The following is an 18,785-nucleotide window of genomic DNA, read 5'->3' as shown; positions in this document are numbered from 1 at the left end:
AGGAATTAATTTCACATCTGTTAGAACAAATACTTTGTAGTTAGTTCTAGTACGTAGCATTCAGCAAAAATTACTATCGCCCAAAAACAGTAATTTCGTCGACATCTTCACTGGTCACTGGTTTTAACAAGAGATAACTAGAACAGCTGATCTCTGCAATAGCTGAGGAATCTTTATATATTATATGTTTACTCCTCACCTTTCGGGCAAAATCTAAAAAATGTGTATGACGCTCTAAAACAACACCGAATAAGTCGGCAACTATTTTCCCGGAATGCACTTATAATGCAAAAAATATGGACATATTTTTTCCTTAATAAGTGCGCCTTTTGTAACTGCACGTGGCGGAGTTCTTACCCTTTGCCAGTAACGACTAAAAGCCCATAAAACTACAAAATGCCTTTCTTAACAAAATTTATTTTTTCCATGAAATATTAAGAGTTTCGCAGTTTTCATAATCTATTAAAATCGCTAAAGGCACCTACTATCTGCTCTACATACGTGTACAATTTAATAACGAAATTGTTTCTCTGAAGCCGTGGTCGGTGTTTGGATGGTCGATTTAAATTGCTAAAGGCATCCTCTAAATCATCCTAAAATTTCATCAATTTTGGAGGTGCCCAACGGGGTCAAATTCACCCCCAAAGTCCGCGCCGCGCTGTATACCTATAGTGTCTAATAACACATTTTTTTTCTCGGAAACCGTAATACATTACGGTGTTTGGATGGTTGATATCAATTGCTAAAGGCATCCTCTAAATCATCCTAAAATTTCGTCAATTTTGGAAGTGCCCAACGGGGTCAAATTCACCCCCAAAGTCCGCGCCGCGCTGTATACCTATAGTGTCTAATAACACATTTTTTTTCTCGGAAACCGTAATACATTACGGTGTTTGGATGGTTGATATCAATTGCTAAAGGCATCCTCTAAACCATCCTAAAATTTCGTCAATTTTGGAGGTGCCCAACGGGGTCAAATTCACCCCCAAAGTCCGCGCCGCGCTGTGTACCTATAGTGTCTAATAACACTTTTTTTTTCTCGGAAACCGTAATACATTACGGTGTTTGGATGGTTGATATCAATTGCTAAAGGCATCCTCTAAATCATCCTAAAATTTCGTCAATTTTGGAGGTGCCCAACGGGGTCAAATTCACCCCCAAAGTCCGCGCCGCGCTGTATACCTATAGTGTCTAATAACACTTTTTTTTTTCTCGGAAACCGTAATACATTACGGTGTTTGGATGGTTGATTTCAATCGCTAAAGGCATCCTCTAAATCATCCTAAAATTTCGTCAATTTTGGAGGTGCCCAACGGGGTCAAATTCACCCCCAAAGTCCGCGCCGCGCTGTATACCTATGGTGTCTAATAACACATTTTTTTTCTCGGAAACCGTAATACCTTACGGTGTTTGGATGGTTGATTTCAATCGCTAAAGGCATCCTCTAAATCATCCTAAAATTTCATCAATTTTGGAGGTGCCCAACGGGGTCAAATTCACCCCCAAAGTCCGCGCCGCGCTGTGTACCTATAGTGTCTAATAACACATTTTTTTTCTCGGAAACCGTTATACCTTACGGTGTTTGGATGGTTGATTTCAATTACTAAAGGCATCCTCTAAATCATCCTAAAATTTCATCAATTTTGAAGGTGCCCAATGGGGTCAAATTCACCCCTAAAGTCCCATCCGCGGTTTATAATACTGATTTTTTTTCTCGAAAACCGTTAGGGCTTACGGTGTTTTGAAAATTGATAAAAATACTTAGAAGTGTGTTCTATTATGTGGTAGAATTTCGTTTAATTCGAAGGTGCCCATCAGGGCGAAAACATCCCTTTTTCGGGGGTGAGGGTTGAAAAATTTTTTTTTTACCAAATGGGGGTGGTTAGCTGTTCTTGAGGGTAAGAGTGACCTGTGTGTGAAATTTGGTTACCCAAATCGTATTGGTTACGGAATTATTAATGTTTTAAGTTTATTGCTGGGATTTATGGATAACTTCACACCAGTTTAATTAACATAGATAATTAATATTTTATCTGTTAAGAAAATATACATAGGATAATTTAATTAACTATACAATGAAGTTTAATTTATAAATTATGGTTACAATAAATCAATTCTGTTCACATAATTTTTATTAATGATTGGATTCAATAATTTAATACAAAATTCATTAATATTAATGAACGTAATAACCTGTCTGGTTGATTGTTAAAGTGTCGATTTCCGTACGAATCGGCATTGAATCAATTATTGTCACACGCAAACTCATCACCTGGCTAGCACAAACAGATTTCATTCCAGAATATCAACTAGTATCACAGATTTGTAATATACTGGTGACTATAACGCTGTGCGTATTGCAATACTCCATCTATTGTGTCCTTAATAAATACAGCCTACGTTCTAGACATCAATGAACGGATGTATCGCATGTCCTAGTTACCAACTTCGCAAACGTAGTTGCTTGTCATGTTTGTACAATAACGATATTAAATTACCACAACATCAATGCCATCGCCAGGTACAAAATTAGCTACTTATCGTTTCTCCATTATCCGGTAAATAATCCTTTAGTGCTCGCAATAAAGAAAAGGAATAACTCCTTTAAATATGTATATCGGATCGTTGAGTGATCTGAACCGATTTGTCGTCCTTATTATACAATGTTAGTCCCCAGATATTGGGGGTAGTAATGGTTACCTGGAGTTTCTGCCGGAACGTGCACCACTTAAATATTTACATATCTCGAAAATCAATGATTCGGCCGAATAACGTATAACCATGTAGCTCAGCGTGAACACAATTACGACCCCTTATATATTATGCATCAATTCTTGATAGGTTCGCGTTGCCTGTATAAGCATATTGATTGGACCGGGCGCGTATGTAAAAACGGTTTTAAATAAATCCCCTGGGAAATGTCGCCGTGTGTGCATACGTGATCGGATAATAGTCTTTTCTGTTCGTTGATTTAAATTCCAACTATTACAATCCATATTCGTATAAAGAAAAAACCGCCATCAACTTAAACTGTCAAACGTTTACTAACCAAGTAGTTACAAGCGCCAAAGTTTACAAATAAAACTTTGTTTTTGATCTGTTAATTGCTTATAATGGTTATTATTGAGTAAGGACACAAAACAACCAGAACGCGCCGGTTTGCTGGCAATTAATTTGTAATCGCTATGCAATTAACACGTTCTGGTGCGCACAGGCAAAGTGGGTCACACGGGATGGAGTTTCAGATTGGGTCCTGAAATTACCGAATAAATTTTCGCCAATCAAAAACGCAATTACCCACTTGGTTTAATGTCGTAAATATTGATTCCCCCGTAATATTATCAACAAAAAGTAGACAAATAACAAAAAAAATATTGGATAGTTGTTTATCAACGGATCATTTCATAACTCAAACGGTTCGACGACTGCCAACAACGCAAGGCGGTATACATTAATAATGTGTCACAAATGACATAATCAATTAGGATTAATGCATAATACGGACCAAACTGGGCGAAATGTATTTACGAGAAAATAGAACGCGTTGAAATATTAACATACGATGTGTTCACCTGGTATACACAAAAAAGTCATAACCATTACGGTAATTTAATCGATATTATTTGTTTTTGAAGAGATAATAACTATAATAACTAACGACTATTTTATATGAATTAATAAAGCAAAAACGGACTGAAACAATCGATCTTTCAGTCGTGGCGCGAAATAATTGGGATAACTCGCGTTAACAATTGCCGAGATGATTTAGAAATGAAGATCTCGACAACCTGTCATTTTTCAATGTATCGTTGGCTGGCGGCGAGACGAAGGGCGATAATTGCGAAAGATTAATTGGGATTTTTTCGCCGAAGGTTTCGCGAATCCTCTCCCCAAAACCCCCTTCTAGCTCGCCTGGATTCCAGGTGTCATCAATCATTTCAACGTCCGACCAACCCACTACAAGACTGCTGACTTTGCGAGAACAATTAAATTCTGTTTGCTGAAGCTTTTCTCGTTCAATCTTTTGCATTCTACTTTTCTACTATTATTGTTATACCAGCGGTAATAATGGAGTAAATTTAAGCGAGTTGACGCATATTTCTTTGAAATTATTACACAATTTGTCTGAGATTGAAATTAATGAAATAAATTCAGCCACATAAAAAGTAGTGTATTAATTAGTAATATGTTATTCTAGGTAAGAGAAACAAGACTAACATGGTATTCAATACAAACAACACTAAACAAACAGGCACTCTAATATATCTCAAAAAGCGCTTATTTATCTGTATTCCTTTCTTATAATGTCTTTCCTTCGTTGCAAGTTTATTTTTCAATAAATTGCAGATATCCTCAAACAAGGGGCAATTCTTTACTTACTGAATAAGAAACATATAGTCTGAAACGATTTCTTGCAATTTCTGTAACTGGCACTGAAGGTATAGTCAATTTTCAGAAATGTTAGAAGGATCTACTGTATACAATATTGTAGTGGCAGATTTTCCTATTCTTTCTAAATCACTTTACATAAACGTTGAAAAATTAAGAGAAGGAAAGTCAACGAGAATACAGAAAATATTCGGGACTACGTTGAGAAATCTTAGGGAAGTTGTCAAGGACGATGTTGATGGATGTTAGAGAAGATGTTGAGGGTGCTAAGACGGTGATACGACATGCTGCATTAATTAATTTGTTGCTGTAGATCATAATGAGAAAAGCCAAGGACGATATTCGATTACGCTGAGAGAAGCAAGAAACGACTTTAAGTCATCAAATTGTATCACACTACTGCTCAAATACAGAGCTCCAAACCTGATTTAAAACCAATCAAAATATCCATAAATTACTATGTTGAGAACTGTCAGAGTTGATGTTGAAGAACTTCTTTAACGATGTTGAAAAAGATCACATTGGAAGACGATGTCTAGAGATATCAAGAAGAATACTAAAAGTTGATAGAGCAGGATGCTGGGAACGATAATAAGAGATTTGAAGAACGATATTTACCGATGAAGGAGAATATATTGAGGGCGAGTATAATGAGTATAATTGTGTTGATGGATTATGATGTCCAGGATGATAATGAAGACTACCGTAGACAACATTGTGAAACACCAGAGACGATATTCAAATATATCAGGGACAATGTTTAGAGACATCAAGGAAGATATTAGATTATAGGGAAGGTAGTAATGAAGACATCCAATGGCATGGATGTTAATAGGGACGATATATCCGAGACAATGTCAAATATCAAAAGTCATTGAAAGACTCTGACAATGATGAGAGATTATGTTCTCATAACATATTACGTTATTATGCGTCGATATTGAAAGATATCAGAGACGATGTTAAAAGATTACAGGGATAATGTTAAGAAATACCAAGAACGCTGATTCGTGATATCAAGGATGATGTTGATAGATTATAAAAAAGGAGATGTTGAAGGCAGTGATAATATTAGGGGTAATACGAACGATATTGAGAGTTGTTGGCGATGATATTTTAAGATATCAAAAACGCTATTGGTATGGATGGTGATGATATTGCTGGAGGTAATGACGACGTTGAGAGATAAAAGGGACTATGTTAGGAATTCTATAGGATCGTATCAAGGACGGTATTGATAGATGATGGAGAAGAGAGACTAGGAGAGTTTTGAGAGATGTTTTGAGGATGAAAAATCATTTTCATACATTAGGTACAGCTTTGCGAATCTATATTGGGCAGTGAAAGTCATATGCCCCGTGGCAAACAGTGAGAAATACTTGCAGAGCTCATCCCTTTGTTATATTTCATGACATGAGGGTCATAAACAGTGTTTAACAAACGGATACATCTATGTGTATGAAAAATAAAACAAGAAATAAGCTAATTGGATGTTTTCATTATAATTAATTATTTTGATCCAATATTATAATTATTGTTGCTGTAAATTGAGTTACTATACAGGGTGTCTCAGCGAGACCGGTCATTAGACGTTTCTGTGGTTCTGGCCAAAATAAAAAATTGAGAATTCAGACTTAAGTATTATCAATTACGTTCTCTTCGTCTAAAATATTTCCAGATTTCTAGCACTTCCGGTTATACCGGAAGTCGCCACCTACTTTATTTTTTTAAATGGAACACCCTATATATTTTTACATATTTGGATTTGTCTGTTTTGAAGGTTTATAAATAACTTTACTTTTTGCAATTTGATTCGGCCGTTCTCGAGTTATTCGATTTTTTCTAGAAAAATCTGCTCCAGCGGACATTTGTTCAAAAAATCATAGAACACTCGATTTTTGAGATATCAATTTAGGATTCAGAACATGCTTAAACAACATGATGGAGTATGTTTTGGTGCCAAGAACGGCTGTCTAGATCGTTTGGTCACTTTACTATGGCACGTTAACTTTTCGAAATTTAGAACTATCATAACTTCATTTTTTTAAATGGCACCCCCCATATTTTATTACTTAGTCGTCTTCGGCGTCTCATTTTACATCTTTTATAACATTAATAGTTTGAGAAATAATTAGGGTTTTTTGAAAAATGCTCACATATCATATCGATATTAACCTAGTGTGCCATGGAAAACAAATGTTTAATGAGTTATTGACAAACGTCAAAGTCTGATTTACGTTGTTTGATGCTTGTGAGTCTGAAACCAGATAAAATGGATATTAATAACGTAAATAATGTTTATACAAATAAAGAAATCCATAATTTATTTTTTGTGCACGAAAAGTGCGACAAAGTTCTTAGTAGAACTTGCAGAATGTTTAATGAAAATTATCCGCATTTACCTCCGATGACAAAAGATAAATTTAGAAGAATAGAAGCAAATTTTTTGCATTTTGGACGAATTAATCACGTGTTAAACTGACCAAAAAATGTAGTAGATAATGCAACGGAAGAGGGTGAATGCCTTGGCTTATTTCGAGCCCAGTCCCAACACCTCAATTCGAGCTGTCAAAGAAGATCTAGGAATCATACTACGAACTTTGTCGCGCTTTTTATGCATAAAAAATAAATTAAGAATTTCTTGATTTGTGTAAATAGTACTTTCGTTATTGTTATCGATTTTAACTCTTTTCAGTACTAATATTAAGGGACATAACAGATAATTATTTGCTCACATGCATCAAGTGAGGTAAACAACTGAGTCTTTGACAAGAACTCATTGAGAAGGCTTGTTTTTCATGGCACACTAGGCTAAATATCCATATGATATGTGTGCATTTTTCAAAAAACCCTAATTATCTCCCAAACTATTAATGTTAGGTATGGGACATATGGGATATAAAAGATGTAGAATGAGACGCCGAAGACGACTAAGTTATAAAATATGGGGGGTGCCATTTAAAAAAATGAAGTTATGGTACTTCCAAATTTTGAAAAGTTAACGTGCCATAGTAAAGTGACCAAACGTTCTAGACAGTCGTTCTCGGCACCAAAACATACTCCATCATGTTGTTTAAGCATATTCTGAATCCTAAATTGATATCCCAAAAATTGAGTGTTCTCTGATTTTTTGAACAAATGTCTGCTGGAGCAGATTTTTCTAGAAAAATTCGAATAACTCGAGAACGGCCGAATCAAATTACAAAAAGTAAACTTATTTATAAACCATGAAAACAGACAAATCCAAATATGTAAAAATATACAGGATGTTCCATTTAAAAAAATAAAGTAGGTGGCGACTTCCGGTATAACCGGAAGTGCAAGAAATCTGAAAATATTTTAGTCGAAGAGATCGTAATAGATAATACTTAAGTCTGAATTCTCAAATTTTTATTTTCACCAGAACCCCAGAAACGTCTAATGACCGGTCTCGCTGAGACACCCTGTATATCCACTTTGTGAAACATTACATATTTAAACAATTTTTATCTTTTTAAGCGAAAATTCCTGGAAAATAAATGTTTATTAAGTGTAGTTGAACAACTGCTTATTTTTAGACGGTGAAACCTTAAAGTTCCTTGAAAAGAGATTTCTTTACCTGCTTTTATGTTTAACGAAAATTCCCTTTAAGCATAACAAAAACATAATTTAAATGGACAAATCTACACAAGCAGAAGTTTATTTTATTGTTTTAAGTCTATAGTAAGAGTTAACATAATAAAATGTGTAATATTTAAACGGCTTAAGATTATGTTATTGTCTATTTCTGAGAAGTTGTAATCTTACGATGTGTGCATTACATTTTTGCATGTCGTAGATTTTACGATTTCAGGTATCTCACTTGAAAGATTTAGAAAGGTTATATGTTGTCAAGCTGTACGATTTTGAAAGTTATCACTGATGATGTCACAAGATATCAAAGACAATGTTATGATGTGTGTTATGTTCTGATATCAGAACGCTATAAACAAGGCTAAAAATATCACAAATTATATTGTGATGATATCAAGGACGATGCGAACAGGCGGTGGCACAGATGTTAAAGGAGGTTAATGCTGAGCTATGTTAACAACAGACAATATTCGATGATAACACGATGATGTTGATTTTTTTCATATGTAAATTAAACTAATAAATAGTTTGATAAAACTATATCATTAGGACACCCTTCCATGTCTGATCATCCTACTTGTTGTTATAGGAGACTCTATATTTTGAAGGTAGTTTGTTATTACACCGACTTGTGAAAGAGACAAAAAATGCTTTGTATGTTGTAATTTAATAGAAAAATGAATAATAGAATGATAGTTATGCAATACATTGCCAAACTCATGATTTAATTATATTTTTAGAATCTTCAGTCTTTTTTCTCTTATTTCTTTTAATAATCTCAAAAGTGCGATCGCGAATAAAAACTATATCCAGATTCTGGACAACCATAAAAAGCTAAGTGACGCAATATTACGTTACTTTTATATTGGACAAACAGTTGTCTGAAAAGAAAAATGGTTTTTCTTATTTCAGAAATCATTATGTTATTGATATAGTGACTAAAAAAATGTTTGAGCTTATTGGGTGTTTGTTTTTCGTTGAGCAATCAAATTGTTTTAAAATGTTGCCCACTGATATATGATGAGAAAAGTTTATGTGGTCATAAATCTTCTGACACACTGCATCAGCGATTTTCTTTGGTCGATTGTTATGTTTTCCTCAACTGTCTTTACGATCACTTATGGTACTTCCATGAAGCTGCTGTTTTGTACCCATTTCACAGAAATCACAACTTTTTCTACATACTCGAATATTTTTTATATTTTTATTAAAGAAAAACAAGAAATAATTAAAAAACATTCTGAGGGAGTTAAACATATGGACTAAATGAATATGGGCATTCTTCGTCTACTATTTCAAATATTATAAAAAATATACAGATAATTATGAAAACAAAAGCAGAAAACTCTGTAATTATCGTAAAAGGCGGAGATTTGATTTGCGGAATGGAAAATTTACTACTGATATCAAAAATATGCGTTTCAATGACTTTAAAGCTAGTAAGGGTTGGTTTGATCGATTTAAAGAAAGGTGTGGTAAACACAGTATCGTTAGACAAGGAGCATTTTTAATTGCGATGAAACTGGATTGTTCTGGAAAAAGTTACCGAACAGAACATATGTCACACAGGAAACGTCGTACCTTTCAGATCATAAACCTATGAAAGATAGGGTAACACTTCTTCTCCTTGCAAATTCTTCTGGAGATATGAAATTAAAACCTACATTTGTTTCTGTTAATCCTTAGAGTATTTAAGACAGAAAAAGTCAATAAAGAGAGCTTGGGAGTTTACTGGCAATTTAATAAGAAAGCTTGAGTTACTCGTTACATTTTCAGCCAATGGACAAACAACACCTTTGGTCCTATGGTAAAGGATTATCTCATAAAAAATATACTTCCACTTAAAGCTTAGTCTCGATAAAGAATTTGATTGGATTACTATAAAATTTCTTCCCCTAAACACAACCTCAATTCTACAAGCGACGGATCAACAAGTAAATGCTAACTTTACAAAATTGTATACAAAAGATATGTTTTCAAAGCTTTCTTATGCGATGAACGCTATGCTATGACCCTTAAAGTATTTTGGAAAACAAAATTTAAAATCTTGGAATGCGTTAAATTAGTTGTCAAATCATGGGATGATCTATCCATAAGAGTACTAAGATCGGCATGTAAAAACTTGACGCCTGAAGTTATTTATGAAAATATTGCAGCGGTAGATGAAGCTGAAGAAATTAGAAAGGAAATTGTGATGATAGGTACATCTCTTGGCTTAATTGTAGATAGAAGTTGATATAAATCAGTTACTAAAACTCATGATGACCTTTCTACAGAAGATTTAAAAGCTTTAGAGAAAATTAATGAAACTGTTGACGAATTAAATACAGATGAAGAGGAATCAAATGTAGAATCTGAAGATATTTCTTCTAATACTTTGTTATCAATAATCTAAGCTTGTGATTTCCTTAGAGAAGCAGATGTTAATAATCACCCGTATAAAGAAATGGTGGATAGAGTTTGTAGCAACTTTGAAAGTTCTATTATGAAGCACTTTAGAACACAAAAAAAGAAAAGAAAAAGACAGTCAACTTTAGACGCGTTTGTTATACGCAAAAAACCTAAAATACAAAGTTCTCCTCAACCTTCAAGTTCTATTTTAGAGGATGGTAAATTTATAAATAAGTTTTCTTTTTTTCTTGATAAATATATATATATTTTCTTATTTTAGTAGTTTATTATAACACCGTACTGGGAATGCTTTTAACTTTACTTTTTATCAATTCCCGTTTTCAATAAATTCGGAACAAATGTTCTCGTAAGTCGGGGGTCTACTGTAATTCCTTTTTTAGTTGGTTGTTAACTGCCATAAGTTTGTGTGTAATACAGGATCCGGTGACAACTAACATGATTAAAAAATTTTGAACTTGAATTCTCCTTTGATGATGCAGAAGTTTAGTTACAATTGAACATTGGACCAACTTTAGAAATAGCGATTCTGTGACCAGAACGCAGCCGTAATTTTGTTTACGTTCTAAATTTTTCTCCTCGATTCCATCTCGGAACACTATGCTTTTGTGAGTATAACTTTCCCAATACACGTCCTACAGGACAACAAGCTCATCAGCAAACATTGAGATTATACGAGTTGCTTTTGAACTAGCTTCCCAGCAATCAGCTATTCGTTATGCTTTAAGTTGTAGGGATGTCCGATAGAACTGTTCGGCTAGTTCAAGAATCACAGCGTCAAGATTTCGCACGAACTTTAACTTTTGCAGAAGCCATGTTAGGGATGATGAATGAAGATCATGGAATACATAGTTGTATTGACCTCATTTCTATCTTAATGATATAAAATCTAAAAATTATTTTTATGAATGTTCATAATCAATCTATTATAATCAATATATTATAATATTAAAATAAACACTTTTCTAACAGTGTCAATTAGTATCAAAGATGACCTGAAATCGTTACATAATCCAAAGTTTCCAGCTTGAGGTTAACCGGTGTATTGTTGTGATATCGATGTGTTGAGATCTCTCTCAAATAACATAACATCCACGTCACGAATGTTTTTAAGAAAAAAAATTTATTAAAAACATCCATGATGTCCAATTATAACAGTGTTAATGTCATAAATTAGAATTTAAGTGCCTATCGGTGTAGGTTCAATTTAGAGACCCCTCCACATTAAAGATAATTACCAACAAATAGCACGTGTTGTATCCCTGAATGTTGAGTATATCTCGACCGCAGATGGTGTGGATTAGGTTTGGTTTGTAATATTGTAATTTAACGCACAAGTTTACTGAATCACCCCTAGATTTTTTTAATGAATTTTGAGATTGGAAAAGCCAATAAATTGTGTTATGAAATAGAATACTTGTTACTTGTTAGTAGTAATGCAATATGTACTTCCTTTTTTCAAGTCAGGGAAGTAACATGTTACTACTAGGCAGAGAATGAGTGCTGCCTGTATCATTTTTATAATGCATCACAATTGCCATCACTCTTACTCAAAACTTTAAACCTGTATGGAAATTCTTTTTAGGGATTGTTCGTAGTAAAGGTCCCTTTCAAGATATCAGCATTTTGATACTACTATAATTATGTACTAATTTTGTACTACATTAAAAATTTTTGTACTAAGCATTTAGTATTTTTTTATATATGTCAAAGTGGGCGGTGTAGCTGAACGTCCAGTTACACCCCCCTCCATATACAACCCCCCTATCAAGATATCAGCATTTTGATAGTGCCATAATTTTGTACTATTTATATGCTAATTTTCTGCTACATTAAAAAATTTTGTGCTAATCATCTACTACTTTTTTATATATATTAATGAGGGGGTGTAGCTGGACGTTCAGTTACACCCCTCTTTTAAGATATCAACATTTTGATGGTGCCATCATTTAGTGCTATTTATGTACTAATTTTGTACGACATTAAACATTTTTGTACTAATCATTTAGTATATTTTTTATGTATATCAAAGTGGGGGGCGTAGCTGGACGTCCAGTTACACCCCCCTTTTAAGATATCAGCATTTTGATAGTGCCATAATTTTGTGCTATTTATGTACTAATTTTGTACTGCATTAAAATGTTTGTTACTAATCATTTAGTATTTATTTTATATATGTAGTACATACAGGTGTCTCACATAACTGGTTCGTTAGAACTTTTTAGGTTCCACTATTCGTACAGTTTTAAAATTTTGGTAGAATGGGTTGTTTATTCGGAACTTTCTTATCTAAACTATTTTCAAGATGGCTGTTACTTCCGGTCTACCGGAAGTAGACTTAAAATTCGTTATTTTAAATGGAATGCTATAGTTTTTATTACATCTTTTAATTGTACATAAAAAAATATGTTGACTTTCATAAAAGTTATTGATACCTAGCGTTTTTCGTTTTCGAGTTATTTTGATTTAAAGTTTTTTTTGCAAATTTCACCATGCTCTTTAAAACCCCATATCCTAGCCAGCGTTCATTCAAAAAAGCTCTAAATTGGCACGATTCGAATGCTATCAAATAGATTGTCATTTGTCATCTGGTCAATCTGGTCAATGGCGAGAAAGTCGAAAATTTTAAATGGAACGTACTATATTTTATTACTCTACCCGAAAGAAAATTTAATTCTCTACAAATTATCTATAAACATTCGGAAAAGCCATGACATTTTGACAGTTTTTCGTTTAGTTTATTTCTATTACTATTTGTACTATTAACTACGATTGATAATCTTAGTTTACTAGCTTTTATATACCAAAAATTACAAACAGAAGATTAAATAAATGAAAGAATGAAAACAAAAAACTGATGACAAAATTAGATTTGGATAAAAAATATGAATTTATAATATAAATTTTTTATTACATTTAATTTGGATATGTAATAAAATACGATAAAATATTTATTATATTTATTTTGGTTCTTTTGGTCTCGATACAATTAAGAAAATCTTTATCAATTTTTTGGAATTTTTTCTTTGTGATGGGCGTTAGGTTTGTTAGTCATCTGTCATTAAGTGTTTGACACGTCTTGTTCAAAAGTTTATTACTTTAGCCATTAATACAAAATGAATTTTAAATATCGGCGTTGGAATAATTTGCCATGATGTTCAATGACTTACACCCGCCGTCAAATGTAACTAATGACAAAAAATAATACAAACATGGACCAAAAACTATCAAAATTAAAATTTTCTATTTTCTATAATATGGAGAAACAGTAATTCAATTTTTGACCAGCCTGTATAAGATACTCCGATAAAGGAAATGATAATCTATTTGACAATATCTGAAGAGTAATCGTGCCAATTTAGAGCTCTTTTGAATGAACGTTGGCTGAGATATGGGGTTTTAAAGAGCATGGTGAAATTTGCCAAAAAGGACTAAAAATCAAAATAACTCGAAAACGAAAAACGCTAGGTATCAATAACTTTTATGAAAGTCAACATATTTTTTTACGTACAATTAAAAGGTGTAATAAAAACTATAGCATTCCATTTAAATTAATGAAGTTTAAGTCTACTTCCGGTAGACCGGAAGTGACAGCCATCTTGAAAATATTTTAGATCGAAAGTTCCGAATAAAGAACCCATGCTATCAAAATTTTAAAACTGTAGGAATAATGGAACCTAAAAAAGTTTTAACGAACCAGTTACGTGAGACACCTATATGTACCACATATATAAAATAAATACTTAATGATTAGTACAAAATTTTTTAGTGTAGTACAAAATTAGTACATAAATATAGTAGTATCTAAATGCTGATATCTTGAAAGGAGGGTGTAGCTGTACGGACCTTCGTACACTGAGAGAAATAGATTGTACGAATCGTATTATAGAAAAAATATTATACATGCAACAATTTATTGTATTATATTCTATATATTTATTGTACTGAATACAATCTCGTCTCGCTGTCACTATTCGTAGTAAACGTATTATACCTTATAGTATATTTTTAGTGCATAGTACAATCCATTTCTCTGAGTGTAGTAAGTAGTAATTATGTATGATTGCAAAACTTTCTCTTTGTATAGTTATTATGTCTATGTGAAACTAAAAATAGATATATTTATCAATAATTTATATATTTATTGTAGGCTATTAATAAGTAGACAAATTGTTCAGTTAATTATCGAAGTGGGGCAATGAAAGTAAGATAAAGGTCTTGACATTAAGGGTCATCGTTAAGACAGGGTTATCGTTCCCTTTTGGAATATAGCAAAATGTGTCACAAATATCACAAAAATAATTTAACATATTTTCTTTGTCACCTCTTTTAGATAATAAGAGTCATTAAGGCAATAAGTCAAGCTATTCATTATTAAAATTTCTTAATGAACAAACCAAGATAACATCAAAAGTACTACTGCACACTACTATAGTACTAATAAGTTATTAGTGTAAATGTAAAGCCATATTGATATTGTGTAATGGTTGCATAATCATTTTTTTTTGTTATTGTACTCGTTCCTTTCTACTTTAGTGACTTGGTCCTACTTATTTATAGTATATATGTGTTCATTCGAGTCTGGTCTATAATTTTCTGGTTATGTATTTGTGTGAAAACATAATGATTAATTAACATGTAAAATCGTAGACGTCACAACAACTACGGGGCAAATTTCAGCAATTACACAAGTTTGTTGACCTTAAAACTGCGGAGCCCCCGCGGCTATTCCTCAAGTTTGCTTTCGCCTTATGCGGCCGACGAAAAACGAGTAAAAACCGCCCCCGTCCGCCGCCAGAGAGCGCCGTCGTCCTCTCTATCTCTCTCCCGTCGTCGTTGTCTCCTCTCTCTTTCCATTCTCGATACCTCTCTTTCGGTTTCTATCCCTCTTGCTTACTCCGCGTGTGTTTGTGCAGTCGCTAATTGTATCCCTCTTTGTCCGTTGCAGGTTTGGCGCTGCGATCGCTCGATATACGGCCGTCGCCAGTGGTGGGAGAATCAGCTGGCACTAGCGTCGCGGCGGAGAGCGCTCTTCAGTAGACGTCAGGCGTCCTAGGGGGAAACGGCGTTGTTGTTCGACGTTCCGGCATCTTCTTCTTCGCTAAATCGGAAGCGCTAACCAGAGGAAAAACGGTCGACTCGACTCGTGATGAACAAACGAAACAAGACGATGATTTTTTAAATCATTTTTAAATTAATCGAATTGATTAATGATAACAGTGAGAGACGTGGTGTTTGATTGTGATTAGTTTTGAGTTTTGGGCTATAATTTTTCTTGATTTAAGTTTTGTGTTTGAATATTTCCTCGTGAACGTGGCATGAAGTTCTGATAAATCGGAAAAATATGAGGGAAATAGTGCTGGTGCTGGCCGTCGTCGGCACGAGTGTTCTTCAGCTGTCCATCGCTGCCTGGCAGGAGAATGTTAGACCCAAGATGTACGTCAGTGAAGGTGAGTGTTCCATTTTTAATACTATATAATTTCAAAAATTACTGCCCTACCTTATTTGTTTCACATAAGTTTTCAAGTAGGACAATCGGAAATGAAATAATTTCATTGGAATTTTTGATATGAGATAATACTGTTTGAGATACTCTTTTTGTGTTACTCAAACTTTAAACGCTGCCTTCATTGGTGATAATCTTTATCTTTGTATTTGGAAAGCTGATCTTATTAACCTCTTTGACTTTGATGGTGATACATTTCGTATTAATGGAAACGTTTTTATTAAGCTTTATTTATATACATATAGATAAACAATTTTATTGTTCGCATTCCTTATTATATCAGTGTATAAAAGATCTTTCTAAAGTTGTGGAGTTATTTCTAGAACAGATGTGCTTAAAACGGTACTGTTTCCAAACACATGGTGTTCTAAACTGGAAGACTTGTAATTAATTTTAATGGACCGTGCAGGAGCCATATCTTAGTACAACAAGAAATACCTTTTTTAGGATTAAAAATGATTTTTGTTAATAAACTTCCTGGAAGATAGTAGATAGATAATGATTGATGACGTTGGCAATTTAAGGCTGAAAAAACAAGTTTCTAAAATTGATCACTTAATAGTTTCCTTCTTCCCACGAATCCCAGTTTTATAGAAGATTCTTTTCACGTAGTACCTTTAAAATAATACAATAGGGTGAGGGAGCCAGGTAGATATACGTGGTTAGAGAAAACCATCACACCTCACGTTTCCCACTTTCTTCTTTATATCTTTTATATAAAAATAAATATTCTCAAAATTGTTAGTATACAAACAAAAACTTTGTGACCTCAAAACATAAACCACGCTGGTTACAGATGCCGGCTCTTCAACGTTCATGTAACAGCAATGTCCTGAGAACGATTTTCTTGCGGTTATTTTAGGAACATTTGCGTTCTAAAATACATACACTGTTTTGAGAAAGAGGACATTAAACTCACAAACATTCAAGTTCTTGGAATGTTTAATGTCGAAGTTTGTGAATTCTCCTAAAAAATTATTTTTTGATTTATAATTTCCTTTATAATAAAGAATGGTTTATTTTTAAATTCAAAAACAGAAATAGTTTTTTTGTTTGAAATAAAATCTACAAAAGAGCTTAACCAAGAGATCAGGTAAGCCTTATTCGATATAAAACAGGCTTTAAACCGGGACTTTAAAAACATACAAAAACAATGTGCCCCTGTCGAGAGAAAAAAACGGTGGGCAAAGGGATATTGACCCTAGCTATTAATGGGGTTCCTATGAAAGCCGGTGTGTGTAACAAATGGCGAAACGCAGTGGGGTTTATTCGAGAGAAGGGCGTGGGGTAGTCACATACACGTATTTTAAAAGCTGCAAGGTAAATTTTTTTATTATTTTACCACTAAATATAACACAAAATGATTTACGTAATTACTTTCTATTTATTAAGTTTAATATTTACAAAGTGAACAAGTTTATGATTTTTCAAAGTAAATTAAGTGGGTGTAATTCACGTTACAAGTCGGTAAGCGTGGATCGTCTTTTCGTCCGATTTTACGACTTTGAACGTAACTGTGTTGTGTGCGTCGTAAAGGCTGGAAATATTGCCCCTTCTGCAACTTAAACCGAGTGTTGTAATTCGTCTTCAATTCGAAACGAGGGAATATTTATGGTACGCGTAAAACTTGCAGCCATTACGTTTGTTAGTTAAAAGGGAGTTTGTGACACGTTTATAAATCGATATCTATCGATACTTTCAACCATTTTCTATATTAAAACCGACGTAGAATATTTAATGTAGAAGTTCTAATAAGTTTGAATAAAAGTTGAAAAAATCTTTTTATATCTCAAATTCAGCAAAAATCTTTAATTGCGAGTGCTCAAGGAAGTAGTTTTGTTCAATTAAGTGATGTTACATTTAATGATAAGGAAACCAAGAATAGATTAAATAATCAATATATGTGTAAATATGTGTTTAACCGCAGATAAACTTTTGGTGTTTTTTGCACTCTTATTTTTATTATTATACCCTTATTATTGTTTGTATCACTTTCTGCATAGATATTACTTTCTTGATTGAAAACACCTTGTTTCACTCTTCATCTTGCTATCCTACATTAGTCAACCTTCTCGATCTCTTCCTAACTCATTATGATACGAATCAGAGAATAAATAATAATAAATGACTTTATTGTCTCCACTACAAAGTATATATTTTCAAATATTTATGAAATTTACACTATGACATAATATATGGAGAACAAACGGCGGGATTTAGAATAGTCTGTTTTATCCAATCGTAAAAAAGAAAAAAAAATCTTGAAATTTTTAATACAGTATCACCAACATTATATCAAATCCAAATGTAAATAATTAAATTAAATGGAAGAGCCCAAAAGACCCAAACGTAGATTAAATGAAAGAGAAAAAGAAAACAATAATAATGAAAATTAAAAATGAACTCAGTGTAATAAGTGATGGCGTAACTATTAACATCGTAACAATGAGTTTATATCAATAAGAATAAGAGCAATAACAATGATATAAACAAAGAACAAAAAAAACTATACCAACTTGTGCTAAGTAGTATATGACACCAAAAAGAAAAACAAACGTCAGACAAGACCCGTTGACTACTGAAAAATCATATTCCTCAATTTTATTAGAAATTGGTCATAATTCAGTTGACGTAGTCCATGTGGCAAGCTTCCATACGATTTATAAACATGATATGTAAATGACCTTTGAAAAAGTAATGTTTTATGTTTTGGAGTAAATAATCTAAATCACTACCAACATCACTAAATAATTCAAGTTCTTTCATTTTTAAGTGTTATTATTAACAATCCTGACATTCCTTTCATATTTTTGTAACACCACATGGACTCTTTTCTTAAATGCCTGTCTGACTTAGTGTACTTAACCAT

The 18,785-nt window shown here is 33.2% G+C and overlaps 1 protein-coding gene across 3 annotated transcripts in view; it reads left to right on the top strand.

Moving 5' to 3' along the window:
• Window positions 1-18,785, top strand: part of LOC111416763 (semaphorin 1a) — a 511,810-nt gene that overhangs the window by 74,255 nt on the left and 418,770 nt on the right. For all 3 annotated transcript variants that reach the window (XM_023048857.2, XM_023048856.2, XM_023048855.2), the window contains exon 2: window positions 15,359-15,860. In XM_023048857.2, coding sequence (XP_022904625.1) covers window positions 15,755-15,860 — 106 coding nt within the window. In that variant the 5' untranslated portion in view covers window positions 15,359-15,754. The remainder of the gene's footprint in view (window positions 1-15,358; window positions 15,861-18,785) is intronic.

This window comes from Onthophagus taurus, chromosome 7, assembly GCF_036711975.1.
Source record: "Onthophagus taurus isolate NC chromosome 7, IU_Otau_3.0, whole genome shotgun sequence".
Classification (NCBI taxonomy): Eukaryota; Metazoa; Arthropoda; class Insecta; order Coleoptera; family Scarabaeidae; genus Onthophagus; species Onthophagus taurus.
The sequence above is the reverse complement of the archived record's forward strand: the minus strand, read 5'-3'. Positions and strand labels throughout refer to the sequence as shown.